The 20,702-nt window shown below is 33.6% G+C and overlaps 2 protein-coding genes across 6 annotated transcripts; one reads left to right on the top strand and one right to left on the bottom strand.

Moving 5' to 3' along the window:
* The first annotated feature begins 4,972 nt into the window (after positions 1-4,972).
* On the top strand, positions 4,973-9,757 carry LOC133297992 (uncharacterized). Of its 5 annotated transcripts, XR_009749710.1 has the most exons (9): positions 4,973-5,201; positions 5,361-5,489; positions 5,875-5,914; positions 7,340-7,415; positions 7,518-7,718; positions 7,900-8,109; positions 8,190-8,593; positions 8,691-8,753; positions 8,848-9,757. XR_009749710.1 is itself a non-coding variant. In XM_061497236.1 (7 exons), the coding sequence occupies exons 1-7, from the start codon at positions 5,159-5,161 to the stop codon at positions 8,529-8,531; spliced, it is 1,041 nt and encodes a 346-aa protein (XP_061353220.1). In that variant the 5' UTR covers positions 4,973-5,158; the 3' UTR covers positions 8,532-9,757. The 5 variants fall into 5 exon arrangements, 1 of the variants encoding a protein (XP_061353220.1); XR_009749709.1 differs by having other exon boundaries at positions 8,691-9,757; XR_009749708.1 differs by having other exon boundaries at positions 8,190-8,753; positions 8,935-9,756.
* A 3,295-nt stretch (positions 9,758-13,052) lies between these two features.
* LOC133298155 (conserved oligomeric Golgi complex subunit 7) lies at positions 13,053-20,204 on the bottom strand. The gene is made up of 10 exons (XM_061497404.1): positions 19,810-20,204; positions 18,931-19,020; positions 18,703-18,822; positions 18,502-18,603; positions 18,131-18,411; positions 17,704-17,849; positions 16,148-16,346; positions 15,137-15,806; positions 14,108-14,437; positions 13,053-13,649 (listed from the first exon to the last, which is right to left on the bottom strand). The coding sequence occupies exons 1-10, from the start codon at positions 20,092-20,094 to the stop codon at positions 13,368-13,370; spliced, it is 2,505 nt and encodes an 834-aa protein (XP_061353388.1). The 5' UTR covers positions 20,095-20,204; the 3' UTR covers positions 13,053-13,367.
* Positions 20,205-20,702: the final 498 nt, after the last annotated feature.

Raw genomic sequence — 20,702 nt, 5'->3', positions numbered from 1 at the left:
GTAGATCTAGGATTGATCATTTCCTGCTGCAAAGATAAAGGGTCTTGCGGCTGATCATTTGCTAGTATTCAGAAAAGATAATGTATTTCCATTTCCAACGGTTAGGCTTTAATTTGGTTTATAATGGAATATGGGCTTCTAATTTTGTAGCCTGTGAGCCTAACTAGTATAATAAGCTCTGGTTGATGAGAATTTTTGTCCCTAAAATCGGAATTATTGTAATATTTCTCCCTTTTCTAACTAAGCTTTTATGGAAAATTGGGCATAAGATGCTCGAGTTCAAATGAATGTTGAATTTCTACACCTTATATGATGGAAATATTTGAAATAAAAGTCCACCCTTTTACTGAAATTGTGATATAATATGTATATATAAAGAGGAAATAAAAAAAATTATTTATTGGTTAAAATAAATATTTGTCCCTATATTTGGTTCTCGTGATTTTTTTTTTAGATATTGGTCTTTAATGAATCAATATCTTAATGATAAAAAACTATAAGAACTATATTTTATGAAAAATAAAATTTATTAACTTAATGAATATAAATTATAAGAACTAAAAAATAAATGAGTAAAAAAATATAAGAATTAATATTTTAATAATAAGAATCAAATTCCAAATGAAAAAAAAATATAGTGTCATAGTGATCAGCATAAAAAAACTATAAGAAACAAAATCTAGATCATGTGAAATTATAAGGATTATGAATTCAATTCAACCACATTTCTTTTGTAAGGGATAAAAAAACAAAAGAAAAATCCCTTTTTTCTGGAGGTTGGGCTATGGATTAGCCCGTTTGTTTGCACTTTTAGAAAAAGTAATTTTTATCTCTTTCTTATTTTAGAAGTCATTTTTACAAAAGTTAAAACTATTTATACTTTTATAAAAATATTTAGATTTTGAAAAAATTATTTGACTTTTGACTTCTGCTTTTTTTAAAAGTTAAAATTTTTAGCTTCAGAAAAAAGTAAGTTTTTGACTTTTTTTGTGACTTCTACTTTTTTTAAAAGCAGACATCCAAACGAACTAAAAATGAAAAGTGCTTTTTTTCACACAAAAAAAAAACAACTTCTGGAGAGAAAAAAAGTCCATCCAAACGGACCTTAGAGTAACGAAGATGTGAAATGTTTCATTACAAATCATCCAGATTTCAGAGGACAAGCTCCGGATCAGTATAAAGTCATCACCCTATTTGTTTGCAAAAATAAAAAGCCTTATTTTGTTTTTTATTTTAAATGGAAAATCCCAATGTGTCAGGTACAAGATTAATCACATCCAAGAAGCATTACATGTAAAGTTCGCCGGGATAAATTTTTTTTTTTTTTTTTTTGTAGAGAATAGCAAGTTTGCACGGATATCTTTAAATACATATGAAATATACAAAATATAAATAAAAATATTGAAAAGAAGGTTAATTTAATTGATAAAAGACTATTTTATTATTGGAAACAATATTTGACATTTTAAATGATATAAGTTTGTATCATTTTAAGTAAAACTATTATATTTTGATATTTTTTTTTACCTTTTTTCTCTCAAAATACTCATATTTTCTCTCTCATTCTAATTTTGTGGATAAGAGATAATATAAAAAATTACTATATATGCACCAAAACACAATAATTCAATATTTAAAAATAACATAAACTCGAATCTTTTATAATGATAAATATTTTTTCTTTTATTAGTAAAAACAATATATATGTTTTAAACTGTTAGTTTTAAAAAATTTCAAAAAGTGGTTTAATTGATTGAAAAAATATTTTAAGGATGATTTACAAATATCTTATTCTGCTTAATGTTGATTAAAAAACTTAAATATTGATTAAAAACAATATAAAAAGTTAAAATCCTTTTACTGGATTATCCACGTGTCAAAGCCCAACCCATTACTCCCGAAAGGCAAAACCAACCCATACTCGTTCAGTCATTCGGCCATCACCTGTAGGCTCTAATCCAAATGTTTTAAAGAATACACTTTGACTTTTTTTTTGACTACATAGACTCTTATTTAATAATTAATTATTGAATGAACTTTGATTATAAATAATTTTAAAAATTTAATCTTTTCAAAAAGCATAACATTAATCTGTCTTTGTTTGACCGTTGATCATCAAGCCTACCCGGGTATCACCCTCTTTACTCGAGTATTTTTTTAAAATTTTACCCTACCCGAGTAAGGAGGGGATATCCGGGTATATTTCAAAAATTTGGGAAAATGCTAGAATTTTTTACCTTTGTATAGTTATAATTTCTCATATTTAATGCGAAATACAAAGATGAAAATAAATATAACGGTTGGATCCACATAATCGATCTAACGGTGAAATTGATTTGTCACTAATTGGTTGTTACAATATTCTACCCCAAATAATAATTGTTGATTGACGAAAATCAACGATTAAGGATATAGTAGTAACATTGATAATAATCTTATTTGGTAGTAACAATATCTTATCCTCTGTATTATATAACATTATTCTTTCGTATTTTATTTTTTATAAAATTTTAATCCTAATCTGTCAAATATAAACCGATGATATAAAGGAAATACTATTCTCATTTTACATAAAATAGTTATCTTATTTTTTCTCACTTCGAAAATTGCACCCTTTTTTTTTCTTTTTAATGGTGGGTCCCACTTGAATTATCTATGTAGCATGAGAAAACTACTCTCATGTAACATGAAACTAATATTTCCCATTGTAAGAAACTTGATGGCTGGAAGCATCAAAGTTTATCTTTTGCGGGGAGAGTCACTCTGGTTAAATCAGTGATTGATGTTATTCCCTCTTTTCATATGCAGAATGGCCTTCTCCCCACTTCTGTGTGTGATGAGATTGAACAGCTTCAACGGAACTTCATTTGGGGTGTTAATAAATCTCATTTAGTGGCTTGGGACACAATGTATAAGCCGAAGGAAATGGGAGGTCTTGGTATTATCAGATTGCGTACTCAAAATGAGGCTTATATTCATAAGTTGGCCTGGAAAATCTTAACTGACAAGGAGGAACTTTGGGTTAAGATTTTGAGAGCCAAGTATGGCAGAGGTAAAGATTTGAGGCGTGAGATAAGCTCTAAGCCTTATGATTCTAAACTTTGGCGAGACCTTTCTAAATGTTGGAACAGTTTTTTAGCCGGTCTTCGATGGGAGGTGGGTGATGGAGAGACTATTAAATTCTGGGCGGATAATTGGTTGAATCTGGATGATAATCTTTGTAATTTAGCTCCTAATCATATTCCTGATCTGGAATTGCATAGAACCATTGCTGAGATCTTTCAGCATGGTACCTGGGATGTTCGATATTTGAAGCAATTCTTAAATGATGAGCTAATCTCTAAGGTATTTTGCGTTCCTGTTGCTTTGGAAGATAACACTGAGGATATGTTAGTTTGGTGTCAGAATCATGTGTCATCTTCCTTAGTTAAGGTTGTCTACTTGGACTTGATGAATTTTCAACATGCTCAAAGGAATGTTCCCTGGAAGAAGATTTGGGATTGGAAGGGTCCAGAAAGAATCAAGACTATGATGTGGCTGGCTTTTCTTAATAAGCTTCCAGTTAGGAGTCGTACATGCAAATGTAATGAGGGTCCTAATTTTTGCATTAACTGTCCAAACAGTGAAGAAACTCTTATTCATGTCCTTAGAGATTGTTCTCAAGCCAAAAGATTGTGGATAGATTGGTTTGGTAGAAGGGTCCCCAACGATTTCTTCACATTAGACCTACAGCCTTGGCTCATAAAAAATGTGAGTAAGGGTTGGAATTATCAAATTCATGTTGATTGGAGAGATGTTTTCTATACTACTTGCTGGAATCTTTGGAATTGGCGTAATCATCATATTCATGATGATAGTTTTCGAAGGCCAAGCAATGATAAGCGTGTCATTTCTGATTTTATTGCGCATTTAATTGAAGCTAGAGGTAAGAATAGAAGCATTCTTGGCAGCTTCCCTAATGCCCATCAGCCTACTAAATGGTGTCGTCCTGAACCTGGTCGGTTGAAGATTAACACAGATGGTGCTTCTTCCCTATCTAGGCAGCATGCTAGCTGTGGAGGCCTTGCTAGAGATCACAATGGTGCTTTTCTGGGTGGTTTCTCTTTCAGATTAGGTTTCTGTAATCCTCTTGATGCAGAACTCTGGTATCCTCAAAGGTTTAGAGTTGGCCTGGGGTACTGGTGCTAGGAGAGTGGAGTTGGAACGTGACTCAGAAATTGCTCTTAGCACTATCCAAGAAGGGAGCAACAATCACAGAAACTCTCAGGTTGTTTCCCGTATTCACAAATGGCTTGCTGAAGATTGGGATGTTCGTTGGGTCCACACCTTTCGAGAAAATAACAGATGTGCTCACTGGTTTGCTTCTAGGCATTTTGAGGATGATAATAATCTTATTGTTTATCATTCTCCTCCTTCTCCTTTGTTAGAGCTCCTTCTTCAGGATGCTTTTGTAGATCTTTTAAGTTCTCGCGTCGTGTAATTTTTGTTTTGTTTGGGGCTTTTGCCCCTCTTTATTACAAAAAATAAAATAAAAAATATTTCCCATTGTATAAACATCCGATAGTTATTATAAATGTTGGATTGTTAATATCGAGTAAATATTAATAGGGTTCGCTTTTTCTGGAGTAGTTACTGCAGATAAGTTATCTGCAATAAGGCCAATACGACGTCGTTTTGGGACGGAAATCATAGTGTTTTTGTAATTTTAATTTATTTCAGGGTTATAATAGTATTTGTATTTATAATTTTTTAAGATTTCAATACCAAAACGACGTTGTTTTGAAAATAAATGCAGATAACTTATCTGCATTAACTGCAGAAATATTTTTTTCATATTTATATTGATTAATTAAAAGTAATTATTATTAATTTAATCATTTAAAATAAAATACATAAAAATAGTTTTTTAATGTCAAATTTTAACATTAAATTAGAAGAAGAAACAAAAGTAACTGGTAAGCCACTGGTATTGTTCACTTTGCTTGTCTTCACGTAACCGCTCCGTTCCCTCGACAAACCCTAGAACACAAAATTCCTCATCCTTCTCTACTCATCCACTGTTTCCATTTTTTGGAATTTCATCAAATTCGAGAGGAATTAGGGTTTCCCTATCCATCTTTGCATTTCATCACCAACTTCCCACTCTCATCTCGTAGCAATGGATGCTCAGAGAGCTCTGCTTGACGAACTCATGGGTTCAGGTGCTTTTTTCACTTTGAGATTCCAAACTGTTAGTTGTTTTCGTTTTGTAAACTGAAAGATTTTTTTATTTTTTTATTTATTATTATTATTTTTGTTTTGAAATCTACTACTTCAAAGTTGATGAATTTGTTGTGCTTTTCTTACTGTGGTGAATTTAGCTCGCAACATGACGGAGGAAGAGAGAAAGGGGTTCAAGGAAGTCTCTTGGGACGATAAGGAAGTGTGTGGATTCTACATGGTGCGGTTTTGCCCTCACGATCTCTTCGTCAACACTCGCAGTGATCTGGGTGCGTTTCATTCTAATTGCAATTGCTTTCTCAATTAATCAATTCTATAACAGATCATGAAATTTGGATTCTCTTTCGTGTCAATTCAAATATAATGTGTTACTTCCTGTATTAGGTTGTTGCACTGTGGTAATTAAAAAGGTAACGAAGTAATGACTTCATTTTACAGTGTATTGTTTTTATATGTTCTTCGTGAGCTTTAACTGAGGTTAGTTAATAAATTCATAAGAAATTTGCAGAGGAAGGTTCTATGATACATTTGTTGAATTTCCTTAGCAACCATATGATCTTCTTAACTGTGATTGATAGCTGTGGCTAGAGCGTTGCAGGTTTTGATTTTTTTTATTTTTTATTTTTATGTTCAATGTGCGTTAAATTGATGCAGGACCTTGCCCGAGAATACATGACCCAAAGCTGAAAGAAAGGTGAACAAGTAAATTTATTCATATTTAATTTAGGTTTTGTCAATGAACAGTTTGAGATTTCTAATGGTGGGCTGTGTGGATCTTCTTTAATCTTGCCTCAATTCTTCCTGAATAAAACAGTGACAAAACTGATGCGCGTCTGATTGTTAAACATGTTTGCATGAAGATGTAATTTTATTTAATTTTAGACAGAGGTTTCCCACGTGCTTCTATAACAAAAATGCCGTTAGTTTTAGTTTTCTATTTATGTGATTTTGTTACCTTTAGTGTTGTGTTACTCTTTTATTTCACTATATAGAATCCAGAATATTTATCAATTGTGGGTAGTGGCGCGTAGCAGCTAACCCCAAAAACAGTATAGTGGTATAGCAGCTAACCCCAAAAACAGTATAGTGGTATAGCAGGCAGCGTTGTAGCTGCTACCGGGAACTCGTCATAAATGCTATACTAAATAAATTATATATAAATGCTCAAAAATAAAAAATAAAAATCCAAAATTAAAGACATTCATTCATAATTAATTCTATTGTCAATTTGTCACTTTCATTCCAAACAAGGATTGACGAATTTCAAGGAGAATTTAGCTATAATAGTGCCAAACATAGGAGAAAATACAAACTGATTAGTAGAGAAAATACTCGCAAACAGGAGAAAGTGGGTTCGAGACAAAACAGAGTCCAAGAGAGGAGTGAGTTTCCGGAAAACCGACGGAAGTTGATGGGTGTGCTGTAAAATGAGTCGCAACTGAGTGGAGAAAGGTAGGAGTAGATACTGAGTTGAGAGAGAACCAGGATTCCAGTCGATAGGGTTCCAACATAAAAAAAGGGGTTAAAAGTGATTATACCCCCTTAATATGAATGTTGGGACACCAATTACACAGGCAAATATGGGATTTTCCCTTATTCACCATGGCGTTGTGATTGTCGCTGCAACTGCAAATTGTAGCGTCGTGTAGCGGAAATATTAGTGACTGGCTGCTGCTACCCACATCTGTTGCAAGAGTGCATACGATCCATAGCGACACTATTGATAACCTTGGACCCTAGTAATATTATTTACCTGTTTCAGTTGATTTTACAATATTGAATACAAGTTTCGTGATTCCTGGTTGAATTGGTGCTGTGTTCATTTGTTCAATATAGATGTACCTTACTGATGTTGCTTTCCTTCACTATTTTACTGTCCTTTGCAGATTTGACTTTGTCATATATGTACGTTTGATGACAAAATATGCCTATGGGTCAATGTAGATGTACCTTAAGTTGCTTCCCCGCACTTGTTTACTATCCTGTGTAAATTTTACTTCGCTGATAACAAGATATGCGGATAGATTAAACCACAAGTCTTAGTACATTGTTTTTTATAATTTCATAATTGTATAGTTAAGTTTTAGATTAAACAGTTTTACTTCGTTGTTGACTTCAGCTTTGAGAAATCCCCAAGACATGATGCATTTGTACCCAAATTTGAAGCCGAACTTGCTCAGTTTTGTGAGAAATTGGTAAGTCACCTACTGTTGCCATCCCCTCCCACTACTCAAAGGAATGTAGTCTTCTTTGTATGTTGATTAATCATTCTTCATATTCTCTGGTAATAATCACAGGTGATGGACTTGGATAGAAGAGTAAGACGTGGGCGAGAACGCCTTGCTCAAGAGGTGGAGCCAGCGCCGCCGCCACCTCTGACAGCTGAAAAATCTGAACAGCTATCTGTGCTGGAGGAGAAAATAAAGAACCTTCTGGAACAAGTTGAATCTCTTGGTGAAGCTGGGAAGGTTGATGAAGCTGAAGCTCTTATGAGAAAGGTGCTGAAGATGATGCAATAACTTTCTTCCCTTGCATTTGCTATTGGTCATTTATTAAGTTTCTGTGACCCCAATCTCATAAATGAACTTATAAAGATTTGCTTTTGGCAGATCTGAACAACCTTCAGTTTGAGATTCACGTGAATTAATTTTCTTTTTTCTCTGGGACTTTCTCATACAGGTGGAGACACTTAATGCGGAAAAGACAATCTTAACACAAACTCAAAATGATAAGGTGTTGATGCTTGCTCAGGAGAAGAAGATGGCACTCTGTGAGATATGTGGTTCTTTCCTTGTAGCAAATGATGCTGCAGAAAGGACTCAGTCTCATGTCACTGGGAAGCAGCATGTTGGTTATGGCATGGTTCGTGACTTCATAAATGAGTACAAGGTGAGTTTTGTTGTCCTGAACTAATTTACACATTAAAATATATAAAATCTTTCTGATATAAGTTGGTAATCATGTTTCAGGATGCTAAGGAGAAGGCTACTGAAGAAGAAAGATTAGCTCGGGAAAGAGAGGCAGAAGAGCGAAGGAAACGAAGGGAGAAGGAGCATGAGAGTAAGAGACGAAGTGATTCAAGTGATAGGGAGAGGCATCATGATAAAGATCGAGATAGGGAGCGGGACAGATACAGAGATAGGGACTCAGGTCGTGAAAGATCTCGGGAGCAGGATGTAAGAGGTAATCGAGATGGGGGAAGGGGGATGGATTCTAGGTTGAGGAATGGAAGAAATGGAGGCAGAGACAGGTACCGTGATCGGAGCAGGTCACGCTCTCCTGTTAGGCATAACTACAGAAGGCCTTCTTGAAGTTCAATTTGCTCAAATTAGTGGAATTTCTTGATAGATGTCAGAATTTGAATTTAAAAGAGGTAGACCTTAATATCCCAAGACTTGCATAAATATGTTCTTTTGGAGTCTTGAGTTTTGCTCATCATCAAGGGTGAATTTATTTTTTTCCCATCTCAGAGCTTTGTTGAGACTATACAATCTCCCTTTCATCAAATATTATTAATGGAGAAAAGTGTTGAGGTAGGTATTTCACTGTTGTAATTTTTCTTACAATTTGTTTTGCACCTTGATTTAAGTTATTTATAATGATTCATCTCTGAAACATTGTGTGTAGTCTTTCTTTACTCGTATTTTCTGGAAATCATTTGATTGATTTAAGATGTCCGACACAAAATTACATGCATGATTGTCATTGCTGCAGAGGGGGATGGTTTTCTCTTGTTTTGAGGTAAAATGTGAATCTTCTACTCTGAGGCAAATAGATTGATATTTGTTCACCATAGAAATGCTTGTTTTTTGCCTCTTTTATTTTTCGTTCCATTACTTTTGTTTCTAAAGTTGATATAAGCCAGCACAGGTTTTAAAAATGCTGCTTATTCTGACATGCATTTGTCATTGAACTACATTCCGAAGGCACCAGTTTAGAAGATGTAGGTAAACTTACTGAATCTGTTGTTTGTTATCTGCCAAATCCATGGCATCGTATTTATAATATATTTGGTGTATGATATCATCCGATATGATGATATACTGAACGGAGATCTAATTCTTTATTCCCTAGCCTCATGTCATTCCAGATATGGGTTCCTGTTGGGGCAAAGATAAGTGGATGTAGTCCACTCATAAGCAGTTACTTTGACCTATTAGGAACTGATTTGGAATGGTGAATTACATCCTATATAAAAATAATACTTGATTTGCAGAGAGCTGTTTGAATTGAAAATTCAAAGGACTGGCAAATACAGGTATTTGGCTGTCTTTGCTGAATGATTCTATGGCAGAAATATTGCCATTTGCATGCAAAACTATCAGTGAACTATGATGCAGGATACCTCCTTTTGTAAACAAACAAACATCCTGCATGTTATTGTCTGGGTGATTGGAGGTAATTGGCTCTCATATCTAATTTGGTGTTCAGGAACGCATATGTCCTCGTTTGGTATCTGTTGAAAATGATGTGCTTTTTTATTATTCGATTGGCAGTCAGCTCCTTTATAAACTTTGAGTGGTGAATTAATGATTGTAAAGATTCATACAAATAAAATGAGCGATTTCATAGCAATGACCCAGCTATGCGTGATTTCATTTTCTTGCTCTTTTCAAGACACTTCCTCGTGTTTAAGTTTAAGCTGGTATTTTTTAGAGTATTATGTGAATAGTTTAACAACGCATAAATTTGTGAAAATGAAAAGCATAAGAATATTCGTTATGGAATTACCTTACAACAAATATAAGGAGTCAATGTAATTCGAATAAGTAATGCTTTTACGTTGATGACTCTGCAAATACAAGAGTTTGTACGGAACGTATAATGATTTTTCAAAGTCCATTACTCATCAAATATTTATATAAAAAATTGACGAAAATTCTATAATTTCTCAATCAAGATTCTACGTTTTGCCGAATAGAAAAGAAAGAAGTATTATGCGGATTAAAAAGAAATTAACAATTCAACAAGCAGATATTAGTTTTAGATTTCCTGGAGAGATCAGCATCAGTTTCTAAATTTTTATTAAATCTTATGTAACTTCAGTCCAATTCTATCTGTTCTGGCCATTCTCCTCTCAATCAGTGAAGCCAGGACATTCATCGCCAATGGGATGCTGGAATCTTCTTGGTAAGAATAGGAATACAAATGAGCTTTTTTGAGGAAATTGTCGAAGAAGAAACCGTGAAGAAAAGGGAAAGTCGGGTTTTCTCTAAAGTCTAAAGCCACGTGTAAGAAAGTTTTGAAAGGGGGATTTGATGTCAATCACCCAGAGTGAGAAATTTTTAATATGATCCTGTATCATGGTGGTCCTCCCATTAAGGGAGTGACACACGGAATTTTTTTTCTCCCTTCTTCCTCTCTCTTCTCAATCTCTCTTTCACTCTCTCCTACCCTTCACCCAATATCTTGTGGGCCGGGAGCGCCAAATTCTATCTTCACCGAGTGATGGTGGGGTTTTTCTTGGGTAGAATGATTTTCAAAAGTAGACTTTATGTAAAGAGCGTTGTACACTCGGCTATGCTAAGAAATTTTATAAACTTAATTATTAATTAATAGAATGGGATAGTGAAGAATAAATGTATAAGTACTTAGTAAACTAATATTATGTAAAACAATAAATTCAATCTAAAAATTTAAGTTATCAAGTGAATGTCACAATAAAGATTTTATATTTTTTAATACGTTCTCTCAAACAATGGCTTATTGGGGTTTAACAGTTTAACAGTGAACAATGCACAAGTTCATCTACCTATGTTAAAAAAATTTATAATATTTAATTATTTATTAATAGAATGAGAATTATATATAAGAATTTATCAAAATAAAAATAACACAAAAATCGAGCATAATGAGATATTTAAAAAATAGCCGCCTTCATAATACTAGTAAACCATGTGTCTATTGAATTCTCTTGTTAAAGAATTCAATCAAAAGTCTAATCTATCATAATGTAAATGGGCTCATCAAATTACTTAAATTGAAATATCTAGTAATTGGATTGATATTAAAGTACTAAACTATTTAATGATGCTCATATAACAAATTTTCATCGAATGGATATAATTCAGTTGGCAATACATGCTGAGTAAGTGGTGAGAAAATCTGAGTTTGATTCCCACCAAATATTTTTTTGAGGAGAGACAAAAAGCTTTAATAATCTCACAACTGACTTAAAGAGCTAAATTTTGTGAGAATACCGAAGAATCAACTTGTCTCAAAGAAATAATTAGAGTATATATATATATATATATATATATATATATATATATATATATAAAATATAACGTCAACGAGAATAATAGGGTCCGGAATGGAGAGAGTGGGAATAGAGGAATTTGGGTTCCAAGAGGTGAATAAAGGAAGAGGGAAATAACATGAATTTTTGCCATTTGGAAGGTTAGTGAAAGCTTGGAAGATAATAAATTCAAACCCAGATACGAGTGTGACTGCTTTTTGTGAAGGCAATTTACAAAAAACACCAGCTATGCTCCTTGCATTGTATAATAATAACAGCAGGTAAGAAGAAGAAAAAGATTGTACACATTCTCTGTGACTGTTCCTTGAAATTGAAGTATTGCTCGCTGACAATGTGGTGAAGGGTAAGAAAGAGAATCAAATAGAGAATTCATGACTGCTATAGGTTATTTGGGTTGGTGTTTGGAGTTTGGACCCACATATTTAAAGGGCATTTACATTTAAACATGGACCTTCTATATATTTAGATTCACCGTTTTTAAAAATCTTATAAATTCTAATAATACACTTTTTAAAATCAAATTCGATAAAATTTTGATTAATGAAAAATATTTTTAAAAAAATCTTTAAAGTCATTATATTTTTAAATAATCTTTTAAAATCTATAAAAAAAATTTGAAAAGGGTTATACTTACCACCATTTTAGATTTATCACTCTTATTACATATTTGGTTATCGTTTGATCAATTTGGAATCAACGGTTGAAAAGGAAAAAAAATAATTATCGTTGATTTCAAATTGATCTAACGATAATCAATTAGGTAGTAAAAATGACAAAGGTGATAAGTATAACCGGCTCCAAAAAAAATTAGCCCAAAATAATATTTTAAAATCTTAATTCAATATACCTCTTAAATACTTTTATTATCAATTTTAAATGAGTGTTATATATGAGAATTAAATATTATATTTGTACGTTTTAAGATTTAAGGTTTAGGTTCAAAATTTCATATTAACTACATAACAACCTCACTGTCATAACTGCGGCAACAGATGACATAGATGAAATTAAAAATGATTGTATGTATACGGACTATACTCAGAACATTTTTGTATGAGGACTAAAATTGAAAATGAGTGATCAATATAAAGACCAAAAATTTATTTTAACCTAAAATAAAATACATTTGACTGTTCATATTTCTCATTTCACCTCTTGAACTCATTTTGTTTCCACATATTCTTCGGTTTATCCATCATCTTTACATAGAACAGTAGCATTGTCCAATTATTCTTATAGGATGTGATTCTTATTTTTCTTTTCTATGATCCTGAAATATCGTTACCATTGTTTGAAGACACTTAAATTTCCACCCACGAACAAAAAAGACAGGCAGTTTTGTAAAACTTTTACTTCGAAATATTCTTATTTTTCTTTTCTATGATCTTGAAATATTCATTATTCTTGTAAGACTAGGCTTCTCGTTTATTGTTTGAATATTTTAATTTCTCTAACAGAATTATATTTATATTTTAAGATTAAAATAAGTTTGTCAATATATTTGAACAAAAATAGAAATCTACAAATAAAATATAACAATAGGGAAGAGACATGGGCATTACTTTCAACCGTGAACTGCACCTTCGTATATTAGCTTCAAACACATACGTGTTAGAAGGAAAAGAAAGAAATAAAGCAATAATATACATTATTATGTAGACAGACTAAATCTTTGTCTTCTCCGATATACCATGACTATTATGCAGATTGAGGGCCTTTTGTAACTAGTTACAAAATCAATATGCAAATATGTATATTCACCCAAAAAAAAAAAAAATGAAAGTTGGTATTGCCGATGTAAAAGAATGTCCTCTGCAAGGCAAAAAACAATGACCGGAAAGGGGGAAGGGGTGGAAGAACTCAATTGCTTGAAGTTAGTAAGGAACATTCATGAATCTAAATTCACTCGCCGCATTTTACATACAAGGTTTGCTGTTGGCAGATCAAGTTGGTTTGCTGAATCTGTCTTCAAAAGATCTTTTAGTTGGTCTCTTGAAGTAGAAAGACAGCTTTGGAATGTAGCCAGAACTGGAGGGATTGGCATTGACAGCGCGGACAGCACATTACTAAGATACTCAATATCAACTGATAGCTGCTGCGCTCCACGATCTGAAATGTACTGAATCCCACGCAACTGCTCTATGTAAAGTGCTGTAGCGCCCTCTGCAACCTAATATTTAACACAATCAACAGAAAAAATTTGGGTCATTAGTCCTTACTTCATATGTACATGCAGAAAAGAGATTCATGGTCTACGGACATTACAGAATAATTTTGAATAATCCATCTATCATGCATGACCTCATACTTATCATCTCCATCTACCTAAGTTGGGAAACTAAAACACCTAGTCCTATCTTCCTTATTTTTGGGATAATTTTTCCTGCTGTGTTAGAAAAATAAAGTTTTCGTTTCTATGATAGCTGAGTATCACGCAGGCCTAACATTGAGCTCAGACTTTGTATATCTAGGCAGAAACCAAGTTGATGTAGTGTCAAGAACATTAGTTTCATGCATAAGCATTCAGATCAAATTGCAGGAAAAAATGACACGTGATTCACACTATATCAGACACAACAGAAAATTGATTCTCCCTAACTTCTGATCTTCCTTTATATATTGAGTTACCTTGAACATCCATTCAGTTGCAAAGAACTGCGCTTCATCATTGGTTTCACTATTAGAGATTCCCTCAGCAAGTGGCTCCAACTGTTGGGGTAAAGTAAGAAGATATTCACCAACACTAGTCACATAGGACTGTGGATATGCACTGAAGGTAGGGAGAGCAAAAGCACTTTGTTCCTCAACTGATGACCAAATTGGCAAGCGGGACACATCACTGAGGCGTTGCCGTACTTTAGATATGAGTACATCATATACAAGTTCATTAACTGTGTCTTCAAATGCTGCAACCCTTTGAGATGCAAGGGGAAGTGCATGAAATCGGGGATCCTTAGACTGCAAAAAAATAGTTTTGTGTAATGTCATAGAACAAAAAGAAACATGTCCCGAGTGATAAGACAAAGTATGTCAGCATATAGCAAAAGAAAATGCAAATAATTTAGTCATTTTTCAATTAATAAGTGGGGTTCAGTTTAGTTTGAAAATCATAGGCAAAAAAAATTAGTGGTGATTTAACTTTGTATTAATAACCATTTATGCTTTTTCTTTTTCCTTTTTTCTATTCTTTTTCACGGACAGAGCATCTAATTGAATTTAAAAGAAACAAAAGAATAAATGCTTTTTCACCACTTTTTCAGTCAAATCATCATAGATAAGGAGAGAGACAGAACAAAGAAGGACAGATTAAAGAGCCTAGGCAGAGACACCAATTCCATAAGAACATCTAACCTTCAGACTCTTGCTTATTTGATTTCTCAAATTATCATATTTACCAATGTGAATAATTAGCATTTTATTGGGGAATATGTGGAGTTAAATTATCACCGGATTCCAGCACACTGCAAGGAGGGAGAATGGAAAACTCGAAAAAAGAAAGTTAAAAAGCCTTGGGTGTGGAAATCAGCACAATATTCTTTAAGGCTCCTCCTGATTTCAATACTTAAAATATGTCCACTATCCCTTCTATCTGTTTCTAACCAAAAAGAAAAAGAAAAAAATAAGTATGAGACATAATAAAGCTAATCTTATATATACCTGATTCAGAAGGTTAAAGAGTTTCCTGGCCTTCTCAGGCACATCAACCAGCCGCAGTGTTGCCATATCCAAGGCAGCCCTTCCACCAAAAGACAGTTCCCCATCTTCATTACCATTTACAGTTTGGTTTGGGTCTAAACTTGAACCAAATACTGAAAAAGATAGAGTTGTGCTCAATCTAGCAAGAGTGGCTCTTAAAGATGCTTCAAACACAGAAGACCTGCTTGTCAAACTATCTGCAACTGTAAGGATCTGCAATGCTCCTTGGACCATGGACCATTCCTCCTCATTTGAGTTCGAATCCACTCTCCGAGCATTTTGGTTTCCATCCTTCTTATCCATCTCCTTCTTTACAATACCATCGCCAACATAATCAACACCACAGACAGTTCTTAGGGACTTGAGAGTTTCTTGCAGAATGGAAATGTATTGTAACATTATGTCATCAAGGGCAAGAATTAGCTCATCAGCCTCAGAACCTCCAGTGAAGCTGATGCATCTCTCTACAGCTGCTTCAAGAAGTATAATAACTTGGGGAATAGACTCCTCCATCCTGCGGACTGTTTCACTGAGCTCTACTCCTTGGGCTCCCACCCCTCGAATAACAGCTCCTCTTAAATCAACTCCTGCAATCTCAGAGGAAAGGATGGCACGCTCCATTTGTCCATACCTGTAAAATATGCCCATTAAAAGATAGAGTAATGAAAAACATGGATATTTCAAGAATTGGAAAAGGGTTTTACATACCTATATATGAGAATAATGTGCATAACAAACCAATAGACCAGCAAAAAAGGACAGCAGTTTATGAATGTTTATTTTTTTCTATTCCTCTTATTTTATTTTTATATTTCTTGAGAAAGAAAAATGTGATATATGGTTAATATTCTCTCCCAAAGATCCATCCAATTCTTCCATAATACTCGAGACATATGCCAAATGGCATTGGCAGACAAGCTTATTCTAAGAAAATAAATAAATTCTGTTTTAAATTAAAATATAAGTTTTTACCTCTGTTTAAATGATTCATATGGCATGTACACAGCTTTCAGCACATCCATTAAAACCCGGATATCAGAATCAGAAAATAAGTGCTGAATATTCCTTGCAAAGGTGCCCGTCATATTGTGTAATTCAATCAAGGCCTCCAGGTGCTTTGTCTGAATCTTAATACCCTTTTGCATATCTCCAGATAAAATATCTAATAAACCTACAAAGATTCGTGAGCTAAAATATCAGATATCTTACACTTTTTACTAAATGAAAGATATGAACTGAATTATCACAGTTCTAAACTTACAATCTCAGGTTTACCAAGAATACTCTACTCTAAATCAAATTCGAAAGGTCACTTGGAGAGAGATAAGAGAAGGAAACGAAACACAAGAGGTCAGGATCCATTGAGGCATATGTCAAAAGGACCAAGGAACTCGACATTATACACCGAGGTGATCAAATCACAATTCAGGTTGTGAATCACCAAACTAAGCTTTCAATTATGAATTGTAAATTGTATTTAAATGTAAGACTCAGAGACACAATAAAGAATAGCTTGAAATATATTTTGATGATGTATAATGCTAAATGTAACAATTTTGAACTAGGAATTGACAAAACAACTTAACCGAAAGTCTCACAAAACAAAATCGTAATTCATAAGTAATAAGTCATAACTGAGTCACATAAAGTGACTGCATGAAATCTATGTTTCAGAAAATGAAAACAGGGCAATGATATTGTCAAATAAGGTATATAGAGTGAGTGACTATGCCAAGACTCTATTTTAGAAGAATGAAAATAGAGCCATGGAATAGCCAAATAGGATGCATAGAGCGAATGAGTGAGTGAATGACTAAGTGAAGCCCCTATTTTAAAAAAATGAAAACAAAGCAATGAAATAATCAAATGGGGAGCATTTAATAGAACTCCTTTAGTTCCTTTTCATTTAACAATTTAAGCTTATTTAAATTTTGAATTTCTTTAATGATAATTGATGAAAGAAAAGCAAAAAAGAAAATATGAACTGTTGAATCACGTGATTTATATCAGAGATACAGAATCACACTGGTTCATGCATGTATTGCATGATTTAAAGCCATTTCCAATTTATTGTGGTATGAATTTCTTGCTTACTGAATCATGCAATTCTAACAACTATGTTAAAGACACAATAATTAGTAAAATGGTCAATTACAGATATCTGCCTCATTGGAGCACTTAACAGAAACATGCTTTTGCTGTACAGCTCTATGAAACTACAAGTTATGTATGTCTTTCATTATCATATTCTTTTCACATGTGAGCAGAAAGAACAATTCATTGAATAAACTAAAGACCAAGATAGTTCTCCCTGGAGCACTACAGCTACAAAGTGTTTTACCTACATAGAGGAAACAACTTGATGTGCAGGGCCCCAAATCCACTCTTGTTTTAAAAGATCAATGCGAGTAACAATTATTTTATAATGAAAAGCTCTATTTTATTACATACAATGAATTATATAAAATATGTAAATAATGCTAACATTTTTCTCAGACACGAAACCTTTTAAAAGATCTAAGAACAACCTTTAGCCAGTGCTTTAGTTTCTGGAACAGCATCTCCAATGGCAAGGTTGATATGAGATATGAAACTGGTACCTATGGCCATCATAGTCTCACTTAGAAGCCTTGGGACAAGAGTTTTATAATCTTCAGTAAAAGCAATCATACACCTGCAAGCAACAGCTCAAATACTTTTATTACACTACTTAAATATGCAAATTTGGTTAGTATCATTGTGCAAAATGAAAATCATTCACACCGAGTTTTGAGTACAGTATTATTCATAATGTGAACTGATTTGCATGGAACAAGAAACATGAAAATTACTGGCCAAAATTAAAATGAAACACATAGTTGGGCACGAAAAAAATATCTAATATTATTAATAGTTTTTTAATCAATCATTTGTTCAACAGCAAAAAACAATGGAAGCTAATACTAGAAACAGTACCATTTCCATTCTTGTTCAAGATAGAGTAGTAGCTCATCATAAAAGCTTGGTAACCAACTAAAGAATGATATTGTAGGTGAAACCGACTGATAATCACCACCACTTGATATCCTCTCCATTTCTTTCTTCTCATTTGCAGACTTATTAGCTCGTTCTCTTGAATCAAAATCTTCCCAAAGCTGCTTTATTGGTTTCAAATGAACCTTTGTATATTGTGATTCCAGAGACTTAAACCTTCCAATTCTAATGAGAATTCCCCGCAAATCTTGAGCATCACCAACCTGAATAATAACAATAAGAGCTAAGAGAAGGGAGCAAATCCAAATCATAGGATGCAAGAAAATGGTTCGAAAAAAATATGTATATATAACCTTGCGATTGGATAATGCATCTGTAAGACGAGGCTGCACCATTGTGTCTAGCCTATCCTCCAAGACTTCAAGTTGCTTTCTTATGTTGGCAAATTCAGCAACCTAAGTATAGGGTAGTGAAAAAAATAAAATAAAATAAATATTATATTATAAATATCAAACCCCAGGCAGTTCATGATAACCAAAGGGGAAAATTAGTACCTCCCCAACAGCAGACAAGCAATGTCTCATGTTAGCCAGAGTTTCTGCAGCACGAGGGAGATCACCACTAGCAAATACATCCTCCACAGTTGAACTTAATTGAGTTAATCCAGCAGCATCCTGTTATGAAAATACGAAAGAAGCGAGTTTGCATCATTATATAGAATCCCATTAAGCTACGTGAATATGAACTAACAAATTCTCAATATGCAAATTAGCAATCTCTACCTGCAACGTTTCATAAGCAGCTTCCATCCTCTGCTTGACAATGTCAACTTTAGCAAGGGCTGATATAGATTCAGCTGATGATCCCTCTGCCTATAAGAAAGTAAATAAATAACAAATTTAGGAGATAAAAAAAAAAGTGAAAGTGCAAGTGTTCTGACACATAATTTAACATCATTGAAGACAAGATATTTTCCTACAAACTCAAGGTGAAAATTAAAAACAAAGAAGCAAAACAAACAAGGTTGATACCAATACAAGCTACAACAAAGCCTTTCAAAACCATTAATTTGATTAAAAAAAAATGCATAGAAAAATGTGTTCCATGAAACCATAGAAACAACTCTATCCTACACAAGCAAGATATTGTCCCATAAAATACAAATCTCTAAAATTGCTTCACTGATTTACTAGTGTGAACTGTGAAATATTATTTCAATGAACAGTCATTCTTATGACCCAACTATTCCAAAAGTTTAAGCCCTTGGGATAAAGCATATGAATGATTTTATATCTAACAGCCATAACCTCTGAAGCAGCAAACGATAAGTGTATAATGAACAAACATAACCACTTTACAGACGCATGCTCCCAACAAGATCTCAACGCACATGTCCGAATTTCAGATCATTCAGTACCGTATCTCGTGGTGCATAATAGTTCCTGAGTTACCTAGCGGTGCTTTCTACAAAGATCTATAACTCCGCACAAAGGATATCAAAAGCATCTTCAAACAACTATGAAGTAATTATAAATGATTCATGCTTCAGCTCAATTTCGACGTTCTAATTGTAATAAACCTACTCCGATCCCAAATTTCTGCACCGTTTAAGTTACGCTAGAAGCATAAATCTGAATCGGTGACGTGGAGAGAATGAGTACCTTCTTGAGCTTCTGGAGGATGCCGGAGACAGCTGAACGGAGAGAAACGGCGTCGTCGCGGAGTCGGATGACGTCACGGGTGGCGCGTGGGACGCGGAGGAGGGCGGCGGAGCTCTGCTCCTCGAGCGACGCGGCGATTTCCTCGGAAACCATCTGGAGCTTCATCTCCATATCGACGAGGTGCTTGTCCAACGAGTCCTGAGGGTGACGACTCTGACACGCCGAGTTGATCCATTTCTTCGGGTCGAAGTTCTCATTCGAGAACGGACCCAAATCGAGCATCATGGTGGCAGCGAGAGCGAGGAACTACTTCACTCACCGTCTTCAGGTTTCAAATCGGAGATCCATCAACAAACACATGAATGGAGGTTTTTTTGGTGTAACGTTAAGCTTGTGATTACGGACTAAAGTATAATATTGAAATTCACAGGGGTGGTTGTCTGAAAATTTAATAAACTGAAACGCACCGTTTTTCTCGGTTCACTGAACTAATAACTATTGAATCTTGCTATTTTCTCATCTCCACCATTCTAGTTATCTAAATAGAAAAAAAGTTTATCTTTTTAAATAACATAATTTATGTTATTTTATTTTTATAAAGATGTGTAATTTTATTTTTATTTTTTTTAATTACTCTTTTTTTTTATCTATCTTTTTCTCTCACTTAAAATGACATAATTTTACATTCTTTAAAATGATATACATTTTTCTCATATAAATAATATAATAAGATTAAAATTAGAAATGTGCATTTTGTTTTTAATTTTTTAAATAAAAAAATTATTTAAAATTTTCAATGAAGATTTCGAAAAAGCTTTTACTTCGAAATAAACTGATCTGAATACATACAAAGTAATAAAGATATAAAAATAAGTACATTAAATATTTGAGTC

The sequence above is a fragment of the Gastrolobium bilobum genome, unplaced genomic scaffold (assembly GCF_033153095.1).
Source record: "Gastrolobium bilobum isolate Gb01-03AN ecotype WA unplaced genomic scaffold, APGP_CSIRO_Gbil_v1 utg3870, whole genome shotgun sequence".
NCBI lineage: Eukaryota > Viridiplantae > Streptophyta > Magnoliopsida > Fabales > Fabaceae > Gastrolobium > Gastrolobium bilobum.
This window is presented reverse-complemented; position numbering and strand designations above follow the sequence as displayed.